Below are 25,882 nucleotides of genomic sequence, written 5' to 3'. Positions count from 1 at the left end.
AGGTTTCCCATAGGCAGTTATTTTTGGTCCCCTACACATGTGATCAAACCCTGAACCTTCACAGATTAGCTCACCTTATTCATCTATAAAGGTTTGCCTTTTCATTCAGGCAAAACTGATTCTTCCTATTTTATCATTTTTCTACCATGAAAATTTTACGGAGTGTTCTCCTACTAGACTGAGGTAATGGGAAAGTGGTTGTCTTAGTTTGATCTTTGAATCCAGGTCCTTTTATTTCATTGAGTAATGCTATATAGCTTTCCTCATAATCTTCTTAGATGTATTTTTAAGCATTCATTAAAGTATTTAGAAATTTACTTAATTATAAATCATTTTCTCATGTTAGTACCTTTTAATACAGACATTTAGGAACAATTATGTTTATCTTTTGTTTCTGTATATAATGCTACACCACCTTGTACCCTGTTTAACCAACCACGTGCTGCAAACGTGGCTGGGAAGAAACAAATGAACGTTTATTGGTCACCCTCAGTGACTGCAAACTTGGCTCTATTACTACACAGATCCACTCCTCCTGATACTATAGTTAATTGTCAAGGCTCCTATTTAAGGTCGAAGCCATCACCACTGCCACCACAGTGCTAGATCCCATTCCCTTTACTTGATGAACCTAACAATTCTTCCTTCTCTGCATCATTTACTTTGTTCTATTGGAGAATGAAGGCATGTCACACTCAGGATCCAACCTGAAAGAACTCCCAATGGCTAAAGCTCGAACAATTTGAGCCATAAAACAACACTGCACTGAACTATGACCTAAAGTATAAAATAAACATGCAAGAGCTTAATCAGATATAAGTGGACAAATCTTACAGATGAAGTCAAATATAAGTAGAAGTCCTCTTCAACAGGAGACAGCAGTTAACACCACCACCCCTTCCCTACTCTGAAGGTGGGCTATATTTAGTAATTTGCTACCAAAAAATGGAGTAGGATAAGAGGAAACTAACTACAATGGTGTATTAGGACATTTCCTACCTTAACCAAGTGATGCAGGTTAACATCTCTAATGATGTCATGGATATCATGTATCCCTGGTATGATGTGATAAAGGGCAGTTTTCCTGTGTGATAGTCTTTCCAAAAACACCTAACACCAGTCTAACCACAAGAAAAAATATAGACAAACTTAGAGTGAGAGGACATTCTACAGAATACCAGGTCACTATTCCTCAATATTGTCAGTCATCAAAAACAAAAGTCAGACCAGCAAAGACTGAAGAAATAAGACAACTAAGTGCAATGTGGTACCTGTATCAGATCCAGGAACAAAGTAATAGAAAAATGGCAAAACTAAAATAAAATCTGAACTGTAATTAATAATATACCAATGCTGGTTTCTTCGTTTTGACAAAAGGACATGGTAACATCTTAAAGAATTATTTTTATTACTTTTGTTACAGATGTTCCCCCCCCCCCCCCATCCCCAGCTTTGTTGTCTATGTCCATTGGTTATGCATAATCAATTCTGTGGTTTATCTCCCCCCACCCCTTTCTGAGGTTTGTCAGTCTGTACCCTACTTCTATGCCTCTGGGTCTATTTTGTTCATCAGTTTGTTTATTTCCATAAATAAGTAAGATCATGTGATATGTCTTTCTCTGCTTGGCTTGTTTCGTTTAGGATAATACTCTTCAGGTCCCTTCGTCATCTCAAAGGATAAGAGCTCTTTCTTACCGCTGCATAGTATTCCATTGTGTATATGTACCACAGATTTTTTATCCACTCATCTACTGATGGGCACTTGGGCTGTTTCCAGATCTTAGCCATTGTAAATAGTGCTGCTATGAACATAGGGATACATATATTCTTTCTAATTGGTGTTTCAGACTTCTCAGGGTACATTCCTAGAAGTGGGACCACTGGGTCAAATAGCAGTTCAATTTTTAATTTTTCGAGGTAACACCATAGGGTTTTCCATAGTGGCTGCACCAGTCTGTATTTCCACCAGCAGTGTACTAGAGTCCCCTTTTCTTCACACCTTGCCAATACTTGTTTGCTCATTTGTTGATGGTGGCCATTCTTATAGGTGTGAGGTGATACCTCTTTGTTGTTTTAATTTGCATGGACATGGTAATATCTTAACAATGGTGGAAAACGGTGGGAAGTGTATGGGAACTCTCTGTATAATCTTCACTTTTCTGTAAATTTAAGGCATTCCACCGAAATAATATGTCTGTCTACTTTCCTTCCCATACATGACTGAAATGATTACCTTTTTACCAAATCACCAGATTAAAAAACATCTGACCATTCTGGCTTAATGTTATCTTCTCAAAGAGGTTACTTGGTTGTTATGAGAGGTAATACTGAAGTTGCCATCAGATTTGGGGGTAAATCCCCATTTAGCCAAACCTGTGGCTCCTTTGGGCAAATTTTTAATTCTCTTGAGCTGTAATCCTCTTTTATATAAAACAGGAGACATATAATAGTATGTAAAGGTGACAAAGATAAATAATGCCTGTAAACCACTTAATACATACCTTAAACTATCTTTTCATTAAAACTGTCCATTCTTGCCCTGGCCGGTTTGGTTCAGCGGTTAGAGCGTCGACCTGCGGTCCTGAGAGACCCGGGTTCGGTTCCCGCTAAGGGCATGTACCTCGGTTGCAGTTTGTCCCCGGCCCTGGTTGGTCGTGCGGGTGGCAGCCACTCGATGTGTCCCTTTCACGTCGATGTTTCTCTCTTTCTCTCTGTTCCTCTCTCTCCCTCCCACTCTACCTGAACAAAAAAATGGAAAAATGTCCTCGGGTGAGGATAAAAAAAAAAACAAAAACAAAAACAAAAACAAAAAACTGTCCATTCTTATTTTGCAAAAATAGAACAGAAATACAATTTCAATTTCAGGAAAGCTACAAGGTTATTTCTATTTAAAAAAAATTAACAATTATATCAAAAAGAGGGGGAAGAATGGAGAAATTCTCTACCTTCTTAACAACATCTACAATACCGGCTGTCACACAGCAAGAAGAGATGAGACAGGAAATGTGTTTTGAGACAAGACTTGTTTTATCTTCATAGCTATGCTTAGAGATGGTGTTACATTTAGAGCTTACTCTGAACTTGATGATAGGATTGCAAAGAGAAACTTAAGAAAACTTAGCAGTTAAAAGGGAGAGTTGTTGAGTGCTATGAAGTGAGTTTTAAGAGACATTCAGGAAACAAACTATGGTATGAAATAGGTATGTTATGTTCTGGTAGAAAATATTAAACTAATTTGGGTAATGTACATTTTTTTTTTTTTTTTTTAATCCTCACCCGAGGACATTTTTTGATATTTTGTTCAGATAGAGTGGGAAGGAGAAAGAGAGAGAGAAACATCGACGTGAAAGGGACACATCGAGTAGTTGCCACCCGCACAACCCAACCAGGGCCAGAGACAAACTGCAACCGAGGTACGTGACCTTAGCGGGAACCGAACCCGGGTCTCTCTGGACCGCAGGCTGAAGCTCTAACCGCTGAGCCAAACAGGCCAGGGCTAATCTACATTTTCTTAAAAAGTCACAAAAATTTTGAGTACTCAAGGTGATAGTGATAATGCTTTGCAATGTTTTAAACCAAGCCCTCCTACATAAAAATAAGATGACATTATATAAAGGGCAAGTGAATATAGAGTTTAAAACATGTAATGAAAAGTAACAAAGACTGCAAATAGCTTTAAAAATGAACATTAAATCAGAGCTTAAAAATTCTCATTTATTTCTAACAAACACCACTTGATGCTTGACTCACAAGCTTTATTTACATTTGTCTACAGCATCATTTCCTTATGAAATGGACTAGTACAGCTTAGTTAAACCAAATGAAATCATAATCATCTGAATTGTCTGTATACTACTACTAGCTACATTTATAATCTTGCATTTGCTTAGTACAGCCAAAGTTTTAAATACAGAAAGCACAAGAATAAACCGACAGTAACATGTAGAATCTAAAAGATCATCTGGGCAATTTAGAAGGTGGACTTTCAAGAAGTCTGAGGCACAATTACAAGAGAGAACAGTCCTTGTGCAAACTACAGTAAATGTGGCAAAGAAAATTAAGACACAAGAAAACAAGAGGAAAGTTCATTGTAAAAATATTATCAAAATATTTCTACGTAAGATATTTTGCTTTCATCTTTAGATCAGCTGAAGAAAAAAATCACTTATTTTAAAATAAAAAAACAAATATAATTTTGTTTGGTCTGTCTACAAAATACCTTAAAACCTTTTAATTGCCGAAGACATTACTGTTTAAAAAATAAAAATACCGAAACAGTGGGTATTAATCCCCATAACAAAAAGTCCCCAAGCACAATTGTTGATTTTCCTTAATATACTTACCTTGTATTGTCACTGAAGATACTGTTAAGAGAAACCTTTTTGTCTTTACACCAGAAGATATAATAAAGCTCAAGTGACCAGATTTTAATTTTGAGAAATAAACTCTGAAAGTATTTTAAGCCATAAGTAATTTCAAGTGAAAAGGAACAATTATTTCTGCTTATGTCATGTAGAAATAAACATTCATTTGTCACTCAGAAGAAAATTTTATGCTGTGTGTTGGAAGTTAAACATCACTGCAAATGTCTACTTAAATTAACAATGTGTCTGTCTGTTGGGTCTTTCACCCAGAGAACTATACTTCAGAAGCTTTCTTCAATTTGTTCTTCATTAAGTATAATTTAGTTTTGTCTGCCCTATCATTTAAAGGATATTACACAAAGCTGCTTAAAATATTAAGATAAACATCTTGAAATTTTTTTTCATCAAACGACCATATCAGCAGATTAGAAATGAACTGTTAGATATTCTTACTCAAAATTGTGTGTCAGAAAGTGAGAAATGAGTAACACCTTTCTCCTACAATTCACAAGATTTTTCTGCATTAAATGTGGTGCAAAAGGTAAAACCGAATAAAAGAAAGACAATGATTCTACGGCACCCTTAGCATAGGGAATTTCATGAAGCTTCCCGGTTGGCTGTTTTACAACTAGTTCAACTTTTTCTGATAAGAATCACTTTAATATAGGTTAACATAAACAGGCTGACTCCTTTTCTCAGGTTAAAATAAATAAGACTGTTTCCAACTACTTCACCACAGTCCTGCTTCCATGCCAAAATTTTAGGCAAGCCTAAGGAAATCTTATCTTAAATCAATAAACAATTCCTATTTGGAAATGAGAAAATCAAGAATTCAGATTAAGAAACAAAGTAAAAAAAAAAAGAAACAAAGTTACTTTGTTATAGCTGAGATGGTTTTAAATAAATGGTTGTAAATAAAGAGTGATAAATAGAGCATCTATTTTGGGACTTTATGGCTTAAAATACTATTTACTTTTAATTTCACAAATAAACACAGCTGTATTGTTCTGAAAAGCAATGAAAGGCATGCACCTCTACTAGCAGATTTAGCACTTCTGACCAAGTAAGACACCAACTTCTTAAAAAATATGCTTCATGCACTGTACTGGACTTTTTTTTTTAAGATGTAAATTTTAATACATTATTTCTTTTTTGAACTTGAACGAGAACCAGAATGGGATGATCCAGAAGATGACCTGTGGTGCCTGTAAGACATAATGGAGAAAGCAGGTAGTCTAGTAAGCTGGAGCTGGATATCATCATTCATTCATAAGACTATAAAATAAGAATATAAAAAATTAAGCTTCATTACACTGGCAAAAAAAAAAAAAATTAAAATCTAAGATATAAACTTATACACACAAAATTAACTAGTGTTTAGCCTTTGGATGTGAGCCCAGTAATAGAATTTAAAATTCTCTATAATTAAAAAATCTCTCATGTCAAGATATAGCCACCTCTCAATTATTTAAGGTAATGAAGAAAAGCCTTGCAAAAACGTGTAAAATTACAGATAATATACAACAAAGGCATAAAAACTTGGTAATGGAAGAGTGACTAAGACAATCTCTGTGATAACATTGTAGATAGTGTGGTAAGTATATATAAGAGATACAGCAAGGCTTCTTCTGATTGTGTATGAGAATATATATTCATAAATAATTACATTTTGGAAATCTAGGTCTCACAAGATGATTGTACAATTAGTTAAAGGGTTATATTCATGCAGCCAATATGAATAAGTCAATATATCAACCTGGGTAAAGTAGTGGTGTTCCGAGGGGTTGGCCCTGGGCTCAGGGTTGTTTAGTGTTTTCACCAATCACCTGGCTTATGGAATAGAGAAGATGTTCATTAAGTTTAGATGACAACAAACTAGGGGGATTATATGTGGCTAAGATAAAATTTGCAGAAGTGGTAAGAAAGCAAAAGAATGAATTTCACTCAAGTATAGAGTTATTTTCTTACAAAAAAAAAAAACAAAAAAAAAACAACAAACAAAAACAAATGCAGAGAAACAAGACTAGCTGTGTGTAACCTTAATATCTAAACTTCAAAATGTGAAGTAGCAAAATGAATCATTCTGTACAAGTAGGAATCGTGAGGTAATCCTACCACTGAACCTAGGAATAATCAGACATTACCTAATCCTTACTTTCACAAGCTGAAAGGACAAGAAAAACTTTGCCAAGAATACAAAAGAAGCCATTAAACTGACTATATAATTAGACATTTAGAATTAAGAACAAGTTACTGAAACTAATTAATTAGCCTGCTGCAGAAAAGCTGACACATGACACACTCTCCAAATTTAAAAATGTCAACATAGATAATGTAATCTAGTAAAGGTCTTTCTCAAAAAGAAAAAAAAGGCATTTGTACTGCAAGATGAAAAAAATGTGTTAGCTACAAGAACAATTCCCTTATAAAGAGCATCAGACAATAATTTGCTGCGAAAATTCATTTATACATATTTAAATGAGGACAGATTTCCAATGATCTAGAATAATTATTTTTACTAGATGCCCTAGAATCCTGATTTCTAATATTTAATGTAAAAATTTATAGCATAATTACATATAAAAATCAACTTCTAAATTACTTCAACATACACCTTCTGAATTAAAATCTTAAAAGACAAAAATAACCGAGAGTTGGCTATAATTATATGTGAAAATAAATATTTAAACAATAAAATAAACAGATAGTGGAAAAGAGTGGTTTGATCTACAACTTTCTAAACAACCTGATTGAAGCACAAAGGATAAACAATGTTTTTTGAAGTATAAAATTGAGAAGTATAATTTAAAGTTGGACTAAAGGAGATTTTAACAATCTAACCCTTGACTAGAAAGTTTAATCTATTAAACACACTTAACACCCATTCTTATTTCTACAGAAACCCAAACCTTTCGGGTGACCGTGATCTTGTTCGTCTTTTTTTGCGATCACCAGATGAAGATCTAGAATGACTTCTCTTTCTGTTCCTCTCAGGAGAAGATGATGAACTTGAATAAGATCTTTTTCGTGGGGAAGAAGAGCCCCTGTGGGATCTGGAGCTGGATCTTCATTGATTGAGAAACAAATCAAACATTTCATTAAAAGAAGAAATAAGGCGGATCCTTTAGTTAACAGCTCCAAAACAAACAGGACTTATAACTGAAAATCTTACAAGAAGAAATACTTACTGCTTACTCAACAGAAGACTTCTGGTTCAACCATGAAAACAATTCTATTTAAATACATTTACTTTAATTTCATCTCTTTTTAAAATTCTAAGATAAGTGTTTACCACTTATAACTAACAACCAGCTTAATCATTACAGCAGAATTTTAAATTATTTTTTTTTTAACTTAAGGCTTTCATATTAAAGTACACATAAATAGCAAAACCAAGAGGTAAACTGTGCATTTACACTTTTTGTCTAGAAAATACATCCTTCCATTTGGAGGAAAAATATGTATAATATATATACAACCTCCCAAGAAAAATAAACATAATTCCTTGTGGAATTATGAAACTTATAGTTAAGTTGCTATAGAAAAAGCAGGGATAGGGGACAGGAATGAGAAAAAACAGTAACTATTAAATTGCTAAATAGTGAAAAATAAAATAAAATGAGTAACTTTAAAACTTGATTTATATCAGCAATATTTATTTTTATGAAGGACCACTATTCATGACGTATGAAGTGTTGACATTCACATGTTTTAGGTAGAGGTAAACGTGTAAATGTTTAAATACATTTCTTTTCTTCATTTACTTATTTTGAAGTAATTTAACTCAAACTTCCCAAAAAATTCACCTTTGGGCTTAAAATAAACTTAGAAAGCCCAAAAGGAGAATTCTTTGGAAAGTTATAAGCAATGAAAAAATGTTTGGAAAGAATATGAAGGCTGTTCTGTAAACCTTATATTGTGCTTCCCAAAGGGAACTAGGACTTATCTTCACCTAAGAAGCACTCAAAGGACTAAAACATTGACAATACACATCATCATCACAGTAACAACAATAAACTGATTTGCTCTAATTTGTATTGAATTAATACAACTGTGCATATCATTCTTTTCTTAATTTTGTTAAATTACAGTTGCCCTCTAATGCTACAGATTTGGCTCTAATAAGCTATTAAGCCATCATTTTTACCAAAGGAGCTACCACTAATCTTCAGGATAAAGTTCTACACAAGTAAAATTTTAGTGGTTTTTCTTATTCATGTTAGATGCTTTTACTGTATCAATAACTTAAAGAGAAAGGTGGTATATTTAGACAATGTTTAGGAAAACTATTGTATATATATATTTTTTTACAAATTGTTTTACCCTCCGTATGACTAAATGCAACCTGAAGTTAATAATAGTATTACTTAAGATTACACTCTACCTAGACTAGCCAACCACACTTGATTTAATTTGTGGAATTTAAGAGTGTCTGTTCTATACATACTGTTTATAATATTCTATGTAATATTACAGAGAAATGAAAATATGTGTAAGACTCCCCGGTAGAAACTTTATCTGATATAAATAACAAAATTGCTTTTGTAAATACTGAAACAATTTCCTTGCAAAACAAAATCTACTTTGAGCCAAACTGATTTTTCTTCCTTTTAAAAATGAAAATAAATGTTTCCTTTTCATTTGCATATCTCTAATTTTATTTGAACTACTACTGGAAACATAACTAATGTACAAGAGATCTGGTAATAAGACTTGGCTCCACCTTCCTACTTCATCACATTTTAGCACAAAAATAACAAACCTTGCATAATGCAAAATAACCACCTTAATTCAATCATGGGAATGTCTTGGCACACTGCAGGCAATGGAAACATCTCATGGTGAGAAAATTAAGCCGAGGCAAGTGCATTAGTTTTCTAATGCTAAAATAAAATTGACAAGTAGAAGCAAAATAAGAGGGAAAAAAAGCAGCAACACCTTCTGTGGCCTTTAAATGTTTTTTTCTCTCTGCTTTACAGAGAGATGCTACCTCATTCACCTTGATTTCGACCCACGAGATCTCGAACGTTCTCTGGAACTGGAACGAGATCTTGACTGCGAACTGGAAGAACTTCTTGAACGGGACCTGGAACAACATGGAAGAACTTTTTTTTTCCAGGACCACTTAATTGAACTTTGTGATATGAATACTGAAAGAAAGATATGCATTAGAATTCATCGTCATATAAAAAGACAACTGTCTGAAATATGTATTTTCAAAACACAACATTTTAACTTTTTGTTTTGACATTTACATAGGTAATTTTTAAAAATAATCAACTCACTTTTCAGGTTTGACAAAATTACCCTAAATATTACTCAAGATTGTACAAATAAAAACATTCAGCCATATCACTTTATTAATACTGAATACTTTACATTTACAAGTAATATTTAAAAGTAACCCAGGATTTAACATATCCAAGAATTTTAAATGTTGCAGTGTATATTTAACTTTTCTGAAATATCCATTAATTCTTCTTATAAAATCCCTTCTGTTTCCTCAGTCACTCACTATCTAGTCTGAAGCTTTAAATGATGATGCGTATGTCTGTTTAACCCCATTTGTCTGCCTACTCAAAAGTTAGAGAACTAAAGGGAAAATACATTAACAACCTTGTCATTGTTTTCGGTAATAATATTATTGAAAAATGACAAAGGGAGATATTTAAACTTCAGAAATCACAAGAAGAATTGAATTCAGTACTAATCTAACTTACATATTTAATATGTTCCTTAAAATAACCTACAGCAAAAGATTATTCCAGTTTCATCTTAAAATTACTATCTTTAGAATCAATCACTCTTTGAAGCTTAAACTGTAAGTACTCAATTAACTAATATTTTTTCCTAAATGCCATTAAAATTCATTGCCCATTGTTTCACTTAAACTGAATAAGAATTCAAGGGAACATCATTTATATATAAGGTCCTGCTTTTTCTCACCTAAAATTTTATTTTTATTGTTGACTACTCAATCAGAAAACATTTACATTACATTAATAGTATTATTATTACTAATAATATTCATTTACATTACTAACAAAATAATATACACCAATTGACTCCTCTAATTTATTCCTGAATATCTCAAAATTATAAGCATAAAGGCAACAGAATTTATATAACTGGAATTTTCTCCTTTATTCAGAATACGTACAACAAAGCAAATTATCAAAGCATTGTCTAATTAGCAATAATTTAATTAAGGACTAGAAAATTTCTATGCTAGCCTTTATCAGTGAAAACAAATCTTCACTTTAAAAATTTCTAAATGTAAACTATCTATTTAGATAATATACTATATATAATGATTTAATTCAATTTTTAAAATCTATTTTAACAAAAAGTCTGGTGATAAATGAACTGAGGAAGTTTCATATTAAAATTTGCATTTCTGGACAATAACTTCAAGGCACTAAGAAAAAATGATCTTTTAAAAGGTGACTTGAATGAAATCTCTAAAATAAAAGGAAAGCTTATTCAGTCAATAAAAACAAAATTTATAAATAAAGAAGTTAGATACTGACATTTTGACTGGTGTTACCCTTGACCTGTACCCGTTTACCTGGACCTAGACCTTGAACTTGAGGGGGAGGATGAGCGTGATGAAGATCGTGAATGTGAAGATCGAGACTTTGAGCGACTTCGTCTATTAGATTTCTTTTTATTACTATCTTCTTCTTCACTGGCATCAAGATTATATTTTGAGAGATCAGCATCATCTTCATCCTCATCCTAACAAAAATTCAGTGTCAATTATACTTAAAATTTAGGTATTAATGCTATCTACTACTAATGACTAACAGTTCTAGGTACTGGGCATCTCCAGATGAATATATATCGCATCACTAAATATCTCAGCAAATTCATTCTCAAGCCTGAAATCTGCCTATTACATTCCTTAGCTCAGCTAAGCAGACTTAACTATCTCAAATATTTCAAAAAAGCAAACCTACAGTGGTACTTATTTCTTCTTTTTCAGTCACAATGTAGTACCAAATAAGCTGTAGAATTTTCAGTTTTACTCCCATTAAAGACCTTGAATCCATCCCTCTTAGTACTTCATTCTTTACTGATACTACAGTAACCTTTCACGTGATCTCTCTAACTCAAAATCCATTTGGCATCCCCAGTATCTCAATGTTCAGGTTGACCTTTGAACAATGCAGGAGTTAGGGGCACCAACCTTCTGTGTGTAATTTTTGAGTTGCCCAAAACTTAAGCAATAACAGCTTATTGACCAAACCCTTACAAAAAAACATAAAAGTTGATTAACAACACATTTTATATGTTATATGTAAGCTAGAGACAAAAATGCTAAGAACATCACAAGAGAAAATACATTTATAGTATGTATTGAAACACAAATCGGTGTATAAGCAGACCTACACCACTCAAACCCGACTTGTTCAAGGGTTGCCTGTGTATACTGACAGTTACGACTCTGTAACACAGGTCAGATACCTTATCTGTTTCTTAAAAACCATCCCACATTGATTTGTTTAGTTGTACTCAAGGGCCTCTTATGATCATACCCAAAAGTAACCTTACTCTATCTAGATCTAGACATCCAACCATAAAACTTGACACTCAGGCCCACAGAACAAATATCATCAGACCTGATGTGGTGCCTTTCCCACCACATTCTCCCCTCTGCTCTAACCACACTAGCCTATGTTGATTTTTTTAATGTTGCTGGCTTGTTTCCTACTCAGGGAACCTTAATTTGATGTTTTATTTAAGTTCCATTAAAGAAGGGTATTTCTGTCTCAGTCATTATTCTATTTCCAGGGCCAGCATAGTGCTTGGCAGAGTGAAAGCTCAAAACCTTTGTGAAAACAAATGAGTACACAACAGAACGTATCTTTGCCAAAGGTCATCAAAAACTTTCATGTTATGACATAGACGAAATAAGACAAAGGGAAAATAAAGAAATCTTTTACCTCATCTAATTTATATTTAGAAAGATCTTCATCCTCATCCTCTTCTTCTCCCTCAGATTCTTTATCTTCGACTTCCTTTAAAATAGATGCTGGACCAACTGCCTTTCCTCTGTACTTTTTCTTTTTACGTCCAAACTAGAGAAAAAGTTTCATGGCACGTCTGTCAGCTAAGAATGTATTAACACTTTCTTCTAAGAAATTACTTGTATATATTTAAATTAATATACATTTTAAGTCCATTCTGCCAATTATATAGTTAATTATGACTTCCTACAAAATAAGTTTTTATAAGACTCAAAGTATACTTACAAAAATAAGATACATTTATATTTTTCCTTTGCACTTAAATATTTTTCTAAGATGTTTTTCTAATGTGTATTCAACTTGCACACTAACGCATAGCTTACCTCATCATATTCACCATCAGATTCCTCTCTTTCTATATATTCAACATTTTCTCTTTCATTAAAGCCGCCACCATATCCTTAAAAAAAAGGCATACATTGTTATCTTCTGACAATTCACTAAAATAACCAAAAAAATATCAAAATCACCTAAGCAAGAGAAAAAAGGAAAAAATCTTACCAATGAGATTTGCCTTACATATCATAATTACTAGTATTTTAAAAAGTATATTTAAAAAAAATCACTACAAAGAAATCTCAATGTGAGATATTTAGCTGGAAAGTCCTATAGCTATGCTTCTAGCTATTCTCAATTTCAAAGTGTCCTTAAGCAAAGAGGCAGACCATGCATGAAAATATATGGGTGAAAAACATCTCCTCAAACCTCTGCTACAACCAAGTTTCAAAAGTAAAAAAGGTCTGGCCAGTGTGGCTCAGTGGCTGAGCGTCAACCCATGTACCAAGAGGTCGCTGGTTCGATTCTCGGTCTGGACACATGCCCAGGTTGTGGGCCCGATCTCCAGTGGGGGACATGCAGGAAGCAACCAACTGATGTTCTCTCTCATCGATGTTTCTATCTCTCTCCCTCTCTCTCTCTCTCTAAAATCAATAAAGGAAAAAAAAAAAAAAAAAGTAAAAAGGACTTTCCTCTGTAGTCTATTATAATTCTGGGAGAACTGGGCTCAGTAAGAACCAAGAATCAAATTTCACTGTTTACCAAATGCAGACAGCCTAGAATCTTGACATATTGAAATTTTGCTAGGCTAAAATGCAGCTAGAGTTTGTAAAATTCCAAATGATACAGGCAAATTCAGTAATGTGATAATGAACATCCAAATTGATTTTAATGCAATTGCTTTTAATACACAGGTAAAAGTCACTGAAGGTTCTCTGAAGTAGCCAGTTAACTTTTAAACTGAAAATATTCTAGAAACCCATTTCCCATTTAGAAAAACAAAAGTGCTTTCAGCATTCATTTAATTTTACATAAACACATTCTTAGAGGCTGAAGCAAATCTGTTTTCCAATGTGAAAATAAAATAAAAACACTCTTCTTGGAGTTATTTCTAAGTAGAACTTATCTCTAACGTAACAAATGTATATGATGATCGGTGGCAAAGTTTAGGGGTGGGGTTAGGACTGTAATCAGTGAGTTATCTCGGAGTAAACGCTATAACTGCAAGTGCCGCTGGCAAGTATTCTTGAGACAAACGAGAAATGGGTTAAAAGATCAGCAAACCATTATTTTATGTCACAATTAACACATACAATTAGACTGTTAAGTCTTTCACGTAGGCTTAACAGAGACTGAAATAAGAGAGTTAGTTTCAGATATTAATTTGTCAGATAATATTGTATGAGTCGTTTAACAACAAATTCTAAGAGATGACTAACAGTAAAGACTGAAACTTCAAAATACTTAGATTAAAAAAAAAATCCATGGGATCGAGATCATTTAGTAATCTACCACTAAAAAATGATATGGCAAAAATGGAGAGCTAAAGAATACATTATAACCAAGATTTATAAAATGAACTATAATTCATACCGGTAATTTTGCATAAGATGTAAGTAGAAATTACTTTAAAAAGAATATCATATCAAATACAAAGCTATTTTCATGTTCTCTCATATAGGCCACAGAAAAACACTAACCTGTTGACAACAAAGAGACTATTAAAGTATGTTGTGTGGACCAATACGACAAATCCACCTCATGAATAGAACTCTTTCCCTATACATGGAACATACAGCTATCATGAAAAAACTTGAGTATATAACTTCCACTGGAAAATAGGTGAGGTAGAGGCATCACGGGCATGGTCTATACAGTTGTCCTTTGCTACTTTGTGCTTCGACTTTTGTGATAGAGAGAAGCCGACTGTATAAAGAATCCTACTTCGTAGAAATCCATTTACTGTATGTGTTTCCTTAATTCTACTGGTTTGAAACTTGTCAGATAATACTGTAAGAATTGGTCTTTTTGTTTCTGCTCTGGCTACCCTCCTCCTCAAATCTTAGCAATACAAACCAGAATTTTAAAAACATTAGGTTTTACTCTCTTGTTAAAAATCCTTCAGCTATTTCTCTTTACATTTAGAATAAAATACAAACTTCTTATACCATGATTTATATGGCTTTTGCCTATTTCTTAAGTGTTTTCTGGAGCTAACTAGTTCATCCAATATGCTAAATTCTTTCAAGTCTTAGGGCCTTCACACAAAGTGTTTGCCCTTGCTAAGAATGATGTTTCAACTTGTTACTTGCATAACTCATCTTTCTCTTCTTAGCTTAAACAATGATTTTTCAAACACACTGCTTTCTTAAAAAGCCTTCATTAATCTTTGGCTCTACATGTTTGTTTTGCCAGTCTAAGTATTCCCAACATCTTGCACAATGGCTAATAAATTTCTTCAATGAATACAGAAGACACCGTAATTCTAGTACCATTTAAAGAATTTGAGTTTTTAAGCTTTAAAATACAGTTTAGGTTGCAGGTGTTACAATAACAATATTTTTGTATTTGTCTTGTCTCACAGTAAAATGTAAAAAGGTGAACAATGGACAGTAAAACATTAAACACAGGTTTAAATCTGGCCTGAGTTAGGGCTGTGACAATGGAAATGAACAGAGAAAAGGGGATGATATATAATGTGTTCTTCAAAGAACTAAGGCACTAACTTGAAAATTCTGTGATTCTATATTTTGAAACATTTAATTAATCCAACTTCTGAGAACTTATTCTAAAGAAATCAAAAGAATGAAAATCACAATGTATTAAGATTGTTTCTACTGTAGTTTTCCTTAATGGTTAAAAAAAAAAAAGCAAAAGCAACCTCAAAATCCAGCTAAGCAAATTATTATATAACCATTTGATGGAATTATGCAGAAGTGTGCAATATTTTAGAAGTAGTGCATGAAGCTTTCTTTTATTCACAGCCTTTTCCTTAGTTTTTGAGCTTAGAAAATGCTCCCAAATTTGGACTCCTTATTACAAACAGTAAAGAGAAACTGGAGAGCAACAGTGTAAGTTAGTTCATACCTTAAATTGTGACCAGCAAAGACAACTGCTTATAGCCAGGGAAGTGAAAAAGGGTCAAAGACACCAAGTGGTAGAAAACTGAATGGAGTAAAGTGAGAAGGTACCAAACAAACTATGAAGGCTTCAGCTGTTAAGACTAAAAAGGAGACAGGAAACAACCAGAGGTATGAAAGTAAAAGATGATAAAAATGTGTATCTTAAAGGAGATGAGGAAAGAAAAATATGAAGACCCCTATTAGAGGGCTTAAATCTACCCAATCAGCACAAAGGGAAGATCACTTCCTGAGAATGAGAAAAGTGGGGCAGAATTGAAGGATTGAAAACAAAAAAATGTTTAGGACATCAGCCTAGATTCTCACATGTGAATACAAAAAAAAAAAAGGCCCTGGCCAGACAACTCAGTCGGTTGGAGCATTGTCCCGATACTCCAAGGTTGTGGGTTCGATCCCAGGCCAGGGCACACACAAGAAGCAATCAATGAGTGCATAAAGAAAGAAAACAACAAATTTCTCTCTCAAATCAGTTTTTTTGAAAAGGAGGGGGGTAGGAATTAAACTAGAATTTTTATTGCACTTCTGGAAGGACTTGGTCCCAAAGATTCTTTACTGGGTCTCTAATTCCAGAGATCAAACAGATAGTGAAACTGGTTAAAGTCAGGGAGAAAAAAAATCACCAGGACCTAGTTTAGTTTACTAAGTCTAGGTCTGAGAAGATGACTATATTCAGAAGGAAGCCTCTGTATGATGTATGAGTTGTTGAATAATAAAATCAGATTAGAAGTATATTGATAATGTGGTTTGGCTAACTGCTGATAACTAACACAGAGCCAATGGTAAGCTATTATTTAGGCCAAACTCCATCCAAATCACCTGCAGATGTTTGGGACCCACCCCTCAAAGAGATTTACTCTATAAGGTGCCTCTCTGCCCTTTTTTTTTTTTGTCATACTAAGATATGAAATAAAAAAGTGGTATTACTCATTATTAGTAAACATCTAGACCAGTGGAGGAAAAGGGAGTATATACAGCATTTCTAAAAGTATCCTAATGTCACCATTTGTTAGGATACAGCTTCCTAATGCTGTACTTTGCAAACTGTAAAATTCTGAAAAAGATGATTTTTTTGAATATAAGGGAAAAAAAAAATCAAGGTCAAAAACATCAAGGCAGAATAGACAGAATCCTCAATCGCTGTGCTCTTATGATAATATAACTGTCAGTTCAATTTTTAGTTCTTTAAAAATCATTTAGTTAGAACATGTTTTTATCTTACCTGTTCTTTCTTCTAACTTAGCATACTTTGGAGTATTACACATGTTACACTCTGATCTTCTGGCCCAATTCACATTACTGCAACTTCAGAATTAAAAATACCAAGTTAGTAGATAACTAAAAGAAAAACAGTCAATTTTTAGATATTCTAGAATTTTAAAATAAAAACTAGGATAAATAAATACCATAAAAAATGTTTAATAAGAATATTGCATACAGCCCGGCTAGTATGGCTCAGTGGTTGAGTGTTGACCCATGTACAAAAAGGTTGCCGGTTTGATTCCCAGTCAGGGCACATGCCGGGGTTGTGGGCTTGATCTCCAGTGGGGGGTGTGCAGGAGGAAGCAATCAATGGTTCCCTGTCATCAATGTTTCTAGGTCTCTCTCCCTTCCTCTCTCTCTAAAAAGCAATAAAAACATCTTTTTAAAAAAAGAATATTGCAAACAAAGAAAATGTTCCATTGTAGTTTTTTTTCTGAAGAGAGAATGTGGGTTCTATGGCACCCTTGTCGTTTTATAAAAAATAAAATGACAAATTATATCCATAGAGATTTTGATGCTTGAGGGGGGAAAATATGATTTAAAATCAAAGGTTCTACTAATTTCTCAGTGTCTGAATTCACTTCAGAGTAAGATTTGTTTTTTTGAGGAGTCCATTCAAATAATGAATTCCACAGCATACCAAACCCAGTCTTAATCTATTGCTGGAAAATTTTTCAGCACAAATTATTATCTATAGGATCAGAAATCCTCTTTCATATATAGATTCATCTGTATAACATAAAACAATAGAAGTAGAAAAAAATCAGTACAGACCTTAAAAATAAAAAATATTAAGAAATCCATCTAATTAGAAATAATTATTATGGCCCACATGATTCTAAAATTACTTTATAAACAGGCAAAATGAATGTTTTGATGTATTATACAATAATAATTTAAAAAATTTTCAGTAATAAGAGTAGGCTTTTCTTGGAAAGTTAGCTCACCTTAAGCATTTGTTTACCGGTATACACACCCCATCATAGTTAACAACTAATATTACCATTAAAAAAATAGAACTTGCCCTGGCCGGTTTGCTCAGCGGTTAGAGCGTCAGCTTGCGGTCCAGAGAGACCTGGGTTCGGTTCCTGCTAAGGGCACATACCTCAGTTGCAGTTTGTCCCTGGCCCTGGTTGGGTTGTGCGGGTGGCAACTACTCGATGTGTCCCTTTCACGTCGATGTTTTTTTCTCTCTCTCTCTCTCCCTCCCACTCTATATGAACAAAATATCAAAAAATGTCCTCAGGTGAGGATAAAAAAAAAAAATAGAACTTATCTTCACACAGACTGAATAACAATCAACAGACCTTTAATTTAAAGGTTACCTTGGCTTGTTAATGTGACTAATAAGATCTGGTAATATTAACAAACAGTGAGATACAGTATTATGGACAAAGAGTGGATGATAATTAGAAACACATACGTTTTACACTGCCAGTCATTAGCACTAAATAGGCCTCGGCTCTTTTCTGCAAGTGTCTTTCCTATTTCAGTGCCCCCTGCTTTCATCATCTTAGCCTCAGTTGTTTTCTCTGAAAACAGAAAAATTATGCAATATGAATCTGGGAAAATAAGAAAATTATCTGTATACACTGTCCTAACAGAAGCTTCCTTAAATGCTTACCCCGACCGCATCTATTACAGCTGGTTCTTCTGGCAAAGTTTACATTTCCACATCTGAAAATAAAGTAAAAAATATTTACAAAAAATTTTTTTAATCAATATAATTTTAAAAATTCATATATACAACTTCTTACTGTGTCCTCCCTCACTATATACCAGGATCTAGAAACTCTAATGCCATCTAAGTTAATTCTAAAGCCATGTATTAATGTCAATCAATGTTAACTACAAAATAATAATAATAATAATAACAATCCTCACAATTTAGGTGGGAAAAGGTAAGATCTGAAGTCAGAAGTCCAGAAAAAGAAACTCAATATCTCACTTTCTAGTTATGTGATCCTGGTAAGTTACTTGGATCTCTCTCTCTGTGGCTCAATGTCCTATTAGCACATGCCATTACAGTCCTGCGCCAAATAGAATAATGTTTTGGTCAGTGATGGGGCTGAAAAATTCCTATTGCCTAGTGACTTCGTAGTGCAATGCATTACTCATGTTTGTGGGGATGCTGGTGTGAACAAACCTACTGAACTGCCAGTAATATAAAAGTGTAGCATATACAATTGTGTACAGTACATAATACTTGACAATGACAATAAATGACCGCATTACTGGTTAATTTAATCTTGCGTTGTTTTGTGCAGTAACATGCTATACAGGTTTGTGGCCTGGGAGCAATGGGCTAGGCTATAGCATATGGCCTAGGTGTGAGGTAGGCTATACCACCTAGGTTTGCGTGAGTGAACTCTACATTTGTAATGACAAAACGGCCTAATGACACATTTCCTTGAACAAATCCCTATAGTTATGGCACACAACTGTAATTTTTAAAAGTTGATTTTAAGGAGGAAGGATGGGGAAGGGAGAGGAGGGGGGAAGAGAGAGACATCCATCAGTTGTCTCCCTTGTGTTCCCCAACCCTGGAGATCCAGCCTGCAACCTAGCTATGTGCCCTGACTGGGAATCAAACCCTAGACCTTCTGGTGCTTGATGCACGGGATGAAGCTCCAACTGACTAAGCCACACCGGCTAGGGCAACATAACTGTAATTTTAATGAAATCCCCTTGCAAAGCTGAAGTAAGATATGACTCCACTTACAATTACTGACGAAGCACTAGGGAGGTCTAAAAAAACTTCAAAGTAACTCCCAGTATAGAAAATAAGAAAACACACACACACACGTGTTAAGTATTATTATAAAAAATACAAAATCCTAAGTGTGGACCAATGGGGAGAAAAATAAATCATAGAGGTCTTCATGGATCTTGATAAAATACTCTTTTTACAAGTAAGAGATGGGATAGTAAGAAAAGGAAGATAAATTGTACTGATAATTATAAGAAAATGGGAGTTTTTTGGTTTATGAAACCTAGTTTTAAAAAAGTGATAATCATAACCAATAACCTCCACACATGGAGTAACATCACTTTATATTCCACAAACTTAAAAACAAAAAATTACTGGATTTACTAACATGGTCTGAATAGTGCATGTGCGTATCAGTAACAGAAATGTTAAATGTAAAGTTTAACATTTTAAAAATTGTCTACTTTCTTTTTTAGTTATACTAGAATAAAATAAAGATGTGAAGTATGAAATTACCACTAAATGAAAGCACTCCAAATAATCCAAGCCCCCCCCCCCCCCAAAGATCCGTTCTGACCCAAACATATTCTGAAAAAATGTTTTCTGGATTTATACAGATTATAGAAATCATATTCTATTCACAGATTTGTAACTGAGTTGAAATGCACTCTAGGGAGACCTCCTTCAAATATTTGCCTGTGTTGCATTAAGGAGGTTGTCAAAAGCACATTATTCTACAGGTGATCAACACAAGAGAGAAGTTGCTGAATACCTTTTGAATGTTTTTAAATGGTCTTGCCACTCCAAGCAATGCTATTCATAACATATCACTCTTGTTCAATATTGTCAGATAGACTTTAAATCCTTCAGGTCATCTTAATCTTTATGCAGTTGACTTTTTATATACACTTTTTCATCTGATTCTATTTGTTCAATATTTTGTTTGGAGGTTCCTTGATAATTTTTCATGTAAATTTAGATCCTCCGTTCTAATTACTGAATAGTATCCCACTGTGTAAATATGTCAATATTTATTTCCACTACAGATTAACATTTAGGTTATTTATGGATTGTAGCTACCATAAATTGTATAGCTATGAATATTATGCAATTGAGAATCATCAACTTATTATGTAAAAATACAACCTTTCATTAACACTGCTTCGAATGTGGATAGAAGACAAATGAGGGGAAATAAGGACGTAATCTCCTTTAATGACACTAAGTGACTTAATTTTCTAAAACTACTATCAGTAGCTGTCAATGAGTATTTGCTACATGTCACTGCTCTCCACACACTATCTATACTATTTCATGTATTTATTGTAAGGAAGCCATTCTAGTCCAGTCTTTTTTTTTTTCCTTTTAGCAAAATTAAACAACCTACTTAAGGTTACATGGTTAACAAACAATGGGGCTGGAACTGAACCCGGGTCGCTCGCTTCCAAGTTTTCCCTCTTTACTATTATCAACTCTATGTCGGTGGCCAACTCAGGCACAAGAAACCAAAGGTTTCCACTTGAACAGGAGCGGCGCGTTACAATGACTTTCCGGAGTAATTTCCAGGTAACTACCAGCAGATACACCTACGGGAGCGCCTTTCAGTAACAACTAACGATCGGGGCGAGCGACCTGACTTCAGCAACAATGTCAAAGCAGAGCCATCGGAACACGTGCTCCTCTGCTGCAGGCCTTCCACCGCACAGAGCTGGCAAAACACCGGCTCGAACGAGGCCAAGGGATCCGTTCTTGGGGGAAAACTAAAGGCAAAAAGTCATCATTTCCCACCCCAAACAAGGGGACTGTTTGGGGGTAAACACACCCACCCACGACGAAGGAACGTTGGAAGTGTTTAAAACACCCGACAAGGTGAAGGATGAGAAGCAGGAGAGCGAGCTGGAAGAACGAGGCGCTTTCCTGCAACAAGATAAAGTTCTGCAGGGAAGAGTCACGTGAGGGCGATCAAATGCCAGGCGGGCCTCGCCGAGGGTTTCCTTATCGCCGAAACCTGGCCGGGCGCGAGCGGGGCGTGGGGGCAAGGAGGGGCCATCTCGCTCTCCAGAGAGGGGCTGTCTTGGAGACGTAAAGGCGAGGAAACGCTGGAGACACACTCAAAACAAAGGCTCTCGAAAGCCCTCCAAAAGGAGGGGACTGGGAGCCCCCTTCCCGCCCTGGAGCCCGCGATTCGCCGCCTCACCCCGGCTTAAGGTAGCAGGGATCGTAAAAAGAGAAAATGCCGAACCGATCTGGGAAAGGCTTCACGGATAAGCCCCGCTCCAATTCGGGACCATTCTTGAACTCACTTTTTGTCGGGGCAAATCCAGTCACCGTCACTGACTCGGAAATTCTTGGTCGACATCTTGAACGCCGCCACCACAGCCACCCGCAGCTACGTCTTCACAGCAGGAGAGCGGGCCGGGGTCTTTCGGCACTGCGGGGCTGCCCTCACGCCGCCTGACTCTTCCCCACCACTGCGTCAGGGCTTGATAATGAGGGCACTTGGCCGGGACTGAGTTTGAACGTTACTGTCCAGAGTAAGAAGCCTGTGCGATGTTTTCCCCGGCCAAAAGAGTTATAACGCAAATGTATTCTCTCGGGCTAAACTAACAGGCATCGCAGGGACACCTAAGGAGGGTGGGCTTCTCGGACCTAGAAGCCTTGGAGAGCCCCCTACAGGCGGGAGGACCCAAAAGGAAAGTACTTCCGTAGCTCAGATGGGCAGGGCTAATAGGCGGAGGCGGAAGTGATTGTGTCCCGCTCGGGTCTTGGAACGACGGGTTGCTCAGTCTACTTTTAAAGGGTGAGGAGCAGTAGTGGGTTATCCAAGTTTTTGGAACACTTAGAAGACTTATTTTAGTAAAGGACTGAAAATTTTGTTTTATTATGCACATGCGATATCGTTCAGAAAATTGTTGTTTTTTGATACATAAATACAGGTAAACAGTGTACACATGGAAACCGACCAGTAATTTTTGAACTGGGGTATTGCCAAAATTCGGAGTTCTTTTTTCTTTAATTGAATTTATTGGGGTGACATTGGTTCGCAAAACCGTACAGTTTTCAAGTGTACTACCCAATGAAACATCACACTGCAGCATGTGCCCATGGCCCCAAGCAGTCTCTTACCGTTCCCATTTTCCCCCACTTTGCCCCCCTGCACCTATCCCCACCCCCCTTTCCCTCTGGCTATCACCACGCTGTAGTCTGTGTCCGTGTGTGTGTGGTGTGTTTTTTTTGAAGGGTCACGTTCCTTAATCCAGCCCCTCGGCCTCCTTCCCCTCTGACAGGTGTCAGTCTGTTTCATGTATCCATGCCTCTGTTTCTATTTTGTCGGTCAGCTTGTTTTGTTCAATAGATTTCACATATAAATGAGATCATATGGTTTTTGTATTTCTCTGTTTTATTCTTTTCCATCCCCTTCATCCAGCGGTAACCCTCTTCTGTATTTTGGATTTATCCCTTTGCTTTTTAAAAGTTTAGTTTATGTACATATATGTTTAAATTGATAAATAGTTGAGCTTTACAAAGATAGTTATGTAATCACCTGTTAATTTTTCTTCCCTCAACAACATTCATCCCAGATTGTGGCATATACTTGCATGTAGCTGTAGTTTTTTTACTGCTATATGCTAGTAATTAATATTCCTTTGTGTGACAGTTTAGCCCTTTTACTTCCCAGGTTTTGTCATTACATACAATGCTGATATAAACATTCTTATGCATGGATCAGGATACAAAAATGCAAGAAATTTTTTAAAGCGCAGAATATACCTGAGAATGCTTTCAACTATTTTGTAGTTATAATAACTGCTTTAAAGTCTTTTTCTGATAATTGTAACATCTTGATCATTTAGGGGTTGGCAGCTCTTTATTTTATTTTTCTTTCAGAATCGATCATATTTTTTAATTCTTTGTATATCAAGTAATTGAGGTTTTTATCCTGGATAATTTGAATATTATGTCGCATAAAGTCTGAGTCCTGTTAAAAGCCTATGGGGAATGTTGATTTAATTTATTTTATTTTAGGAGGCAATCAGTCCAGTTTGGTTCAGATTAGAAGCTCAGTCTCACCTTCTGTGGGTGCTGGTTTCCTGTCCGGTCAGTTTTCAGAGGCTTTGTTATATTGTTTTGAGTCTGTCTTATATATAGAATACTCAGGGATTATTTTGGAACTTTGAGAGTAGTTGAAATTGTAGTTTAGTTCACATGTCTTTTGCTATGCAGCTTTATATCCTGCAGGTGCTCAGTTTAGGTGTGAGCACAGGACTTATGTGGTTTCACACATAGAATTGTGGGTCCCCTTCTCCAGTTCTCCCTTTTTTGATATTCCTCTCATACCCTCTGTTTTGCAGGATCCCCTTTTCCTGGCTCTCTTGCCAGAAATAGGAGGTTTCTCTTGGAGTTTCAGCTGCCTGCATAGCTACAGCAGCTGACAAGGGTCCACACTGGGGCAAAGAGATGAGAAAAGGGAGAAAAAAAAAAAAAGTCAATTACCTTTATACTCTTCAGACAACAGAGGCCCACTTTCCCATTTTCATTGTCTAGAAAGATAGGGCTTCTCTTGGTGTTGGAGCTGTCCAGGCCTAGGCCTTAACTCCCAGGTCAAAGCCCAGAGGGAAAAAAGGAGAAAAAGTAAGGTGTTTCCCACAAACTTTGGCTCAAAGAAGCCCCCTTTCCTCATTCAAATGGCTAGAAATAGGCTTTTGTTGTTCTCAGTTTTGCTGCCTGTGCTGCCCTCAGTGTCACTAGGTACCAAGGCTCAGATCAAAGCTGTGAGAGAAAACAAGAAAAACAAACACACAGACATTTCTCCCAAGTTTTGATTCTCCTCCCCAACCTGTCTGTTTCTGTATATTCTTCAGAGTCCTTGTCCTGAGCTTTTAGTTGTAATGAGTAGGAAAGCTAGGCTGCATTATTCTTACTCTACTTTTGCTGGAGTAATTTACTAGTACATATCCATCAGGATGGTTAAAATGGCCCTGGCTGGTATGGCTCAGTTGGCTGAGCATTGTCCCATGAACTGATGGGTCACGGGTTCAATTCCTGGTCAGTGTACATGTCTGGGTTGCCATATCCATCCTCTGTAGGGCATGTGCAGGAGGCAGCCAATTAATGTTTCTTTCTCTCTCTCCCTCTCTAAAAATCAATAAAAACATATTAAAAAAAAAAAGAATCTTAAAAAAACAAAAAGGATGAATAAAATGAAAAATTCAGACAATACCAAGTGTTGGAGAGAGTATGGAGAAAGTAGAATTCTTACACACTGCTAGTGGAAGTGTCAATTGATACATCTGGTTTGGAAAATGTTTGCCAGAATTTATTAAATTTGAATATATGCAAACCTGAAATTTCTACTCCCAAGTATACTCCCAACAGAAATGCACATAAGTTCACCAAAGATGTGTATAATAATGTTCATCACTGCACTATTCATAATAGCTCCAAACTAGAAGTTTTCAATTGCTTATGAATAAATAAGCCTGGTTAATAAATTGTCATATATTCACAGTGGAATACTATATGCAATGAGAATAAACAAATTGCAACCACATTGAACAGTGTAGATGTCATTCACAAATACAATATTGATTTGAAAAAGCCAGTCACAAACAAGTACATACTTTATGATTTCATGTACATGAAGTTCAAAAGCAGTTAAAACTAATCTAGGATAATGGTTACCCAAGGGAGTGGCATGGGGATAGTGAATAGAAGGGGACATGAGGGGCCGTTGGGGGTCCTGATAATATTCTTTGTGATAATCTGTGTTCTTGTTACACAGCTATCTTCACCTTATAAATGTTCATTGAGCTGCACCCTGTTAACCTGAAAATAAAAGCCAAAGTGAGAGGCAACAAGTGTTTGTTTGAGATCAAAGAATAGCTATTTGGGAAGCACTGATTTAGGTAGAAACCCAGATAATGTTCTGATTATGGGGTGAAGGCAAGAGGTTTTATAAGAAAAGGAAGGGGAGCCCTGGCCAGTTTGGCTCAGCGGTTAGAGCGTCGGCCTGCGGTCTGGAGAGACCCGGGTTTGGTTCCCGCTAAGGGCACGTACCTCGGTTGCAGTTTGTCCCCGGCCCTGATTGGGTCGTGTGGGTGG

The 25,882-nt window shown here is 35.5% G+C and overlaps 1 protein-coding gene across 3 annotated transcripts; it reads right to left on the bottom strand.

Annotated features, from left to right (window-relative positions):
- Positions 1-3,700: 3,700 nt before the first annotated feature.
- On the bottom strand, positions 3,701-22,191 carry ZRANB2 (zinc finger RANBP2-type containing 2). 3 transcript variants are annotated; one of them, XM_036256146.1, is made up of 11 exons: positions 22,084-22,191; positions 18,695-18,747; positions 18,494-18,602; positions 17,030-17,112; positions 12,718-12,794; positions 12,311-12,445; positions 10,933-11,102; positions 9,364-9,450; positions 7,274-7,429; positions 6,121-6,194; positions 3,701-5,569 (listed from the first exon to the last, which is right to left on the bottom strand). In XM_036256146.1, the coding sequence occupies exons 1-10, from the start codon at positions 22,137-22,139 to the stop codon at positions 6,161-6,163; spliced, it is 960 nt and encodes a 319-aa protein (XP_036112039.1). In that variant the 5' UTR covers positions 22,140-22,191; the 3' UTR covers positions 3,701-5,569; positions 6,121-6,160. The 3 variants fall into 3 exon arrangements, 2 of the variants coding, with proteins under 2 accessions (XP_036112039.1, XP_036112038.1); XR_004958912.1 differs by having other exon boundaries at positions 5,526-5,569; positions 6,121-6,190; XM_036256145.1 differs by lacking the exon at positions 6,121-6,194.
- Positions 22,192-25,882: the final 3,691 nt, after the last annotated feature.

Source organism: Molossus molossus, unplaced genomic scaffold (genome assembly GCF_014108415.1).
Source record: "Molossus molossus isolate mMolMol1 unplaced genomic scaffold, mMolMol1.p scaffold_m16_p_12, whole genome shotgun sequence".
NCBI classification, from domain to species: Eukaryota; Metazoa; Chordata; class Mammalia; order Chiroptera; family Molossidae; genus Molossus; species Molossus molossus.
The sequence above is the reverse complement of the archived record's forward strand: the minus strand, read 5'-3'. Positions and strand labels throughout refer to the sequence as shown.

Excerpts from the sequence above, each read along its gene's own strand:
- ZRANB2 (XM_036256145.1), bottom strand. The coding sequence starts at position 22,139 with ATGTCGACCAAGAATTTCCGAGTCAGTGACGGTGACTGGATTTGCCCC. Across the intron at positions 12,795-17,029 it reads TAAGTTAGAAGAAAGAACAG|GATATGGTGGCGGCTTTAAT; the intron begins GTAAGATAAAAA and ends CTTTTTTTTAAG. Across the intron at positions 9,451-10,932 it reads AGTTCAAGGTCTAGGTCCAG|GTCCCGTTCAAGAAGTTCTT; the intron begins GTAAACGGGTAC and ends ATGTTGTTCCAG.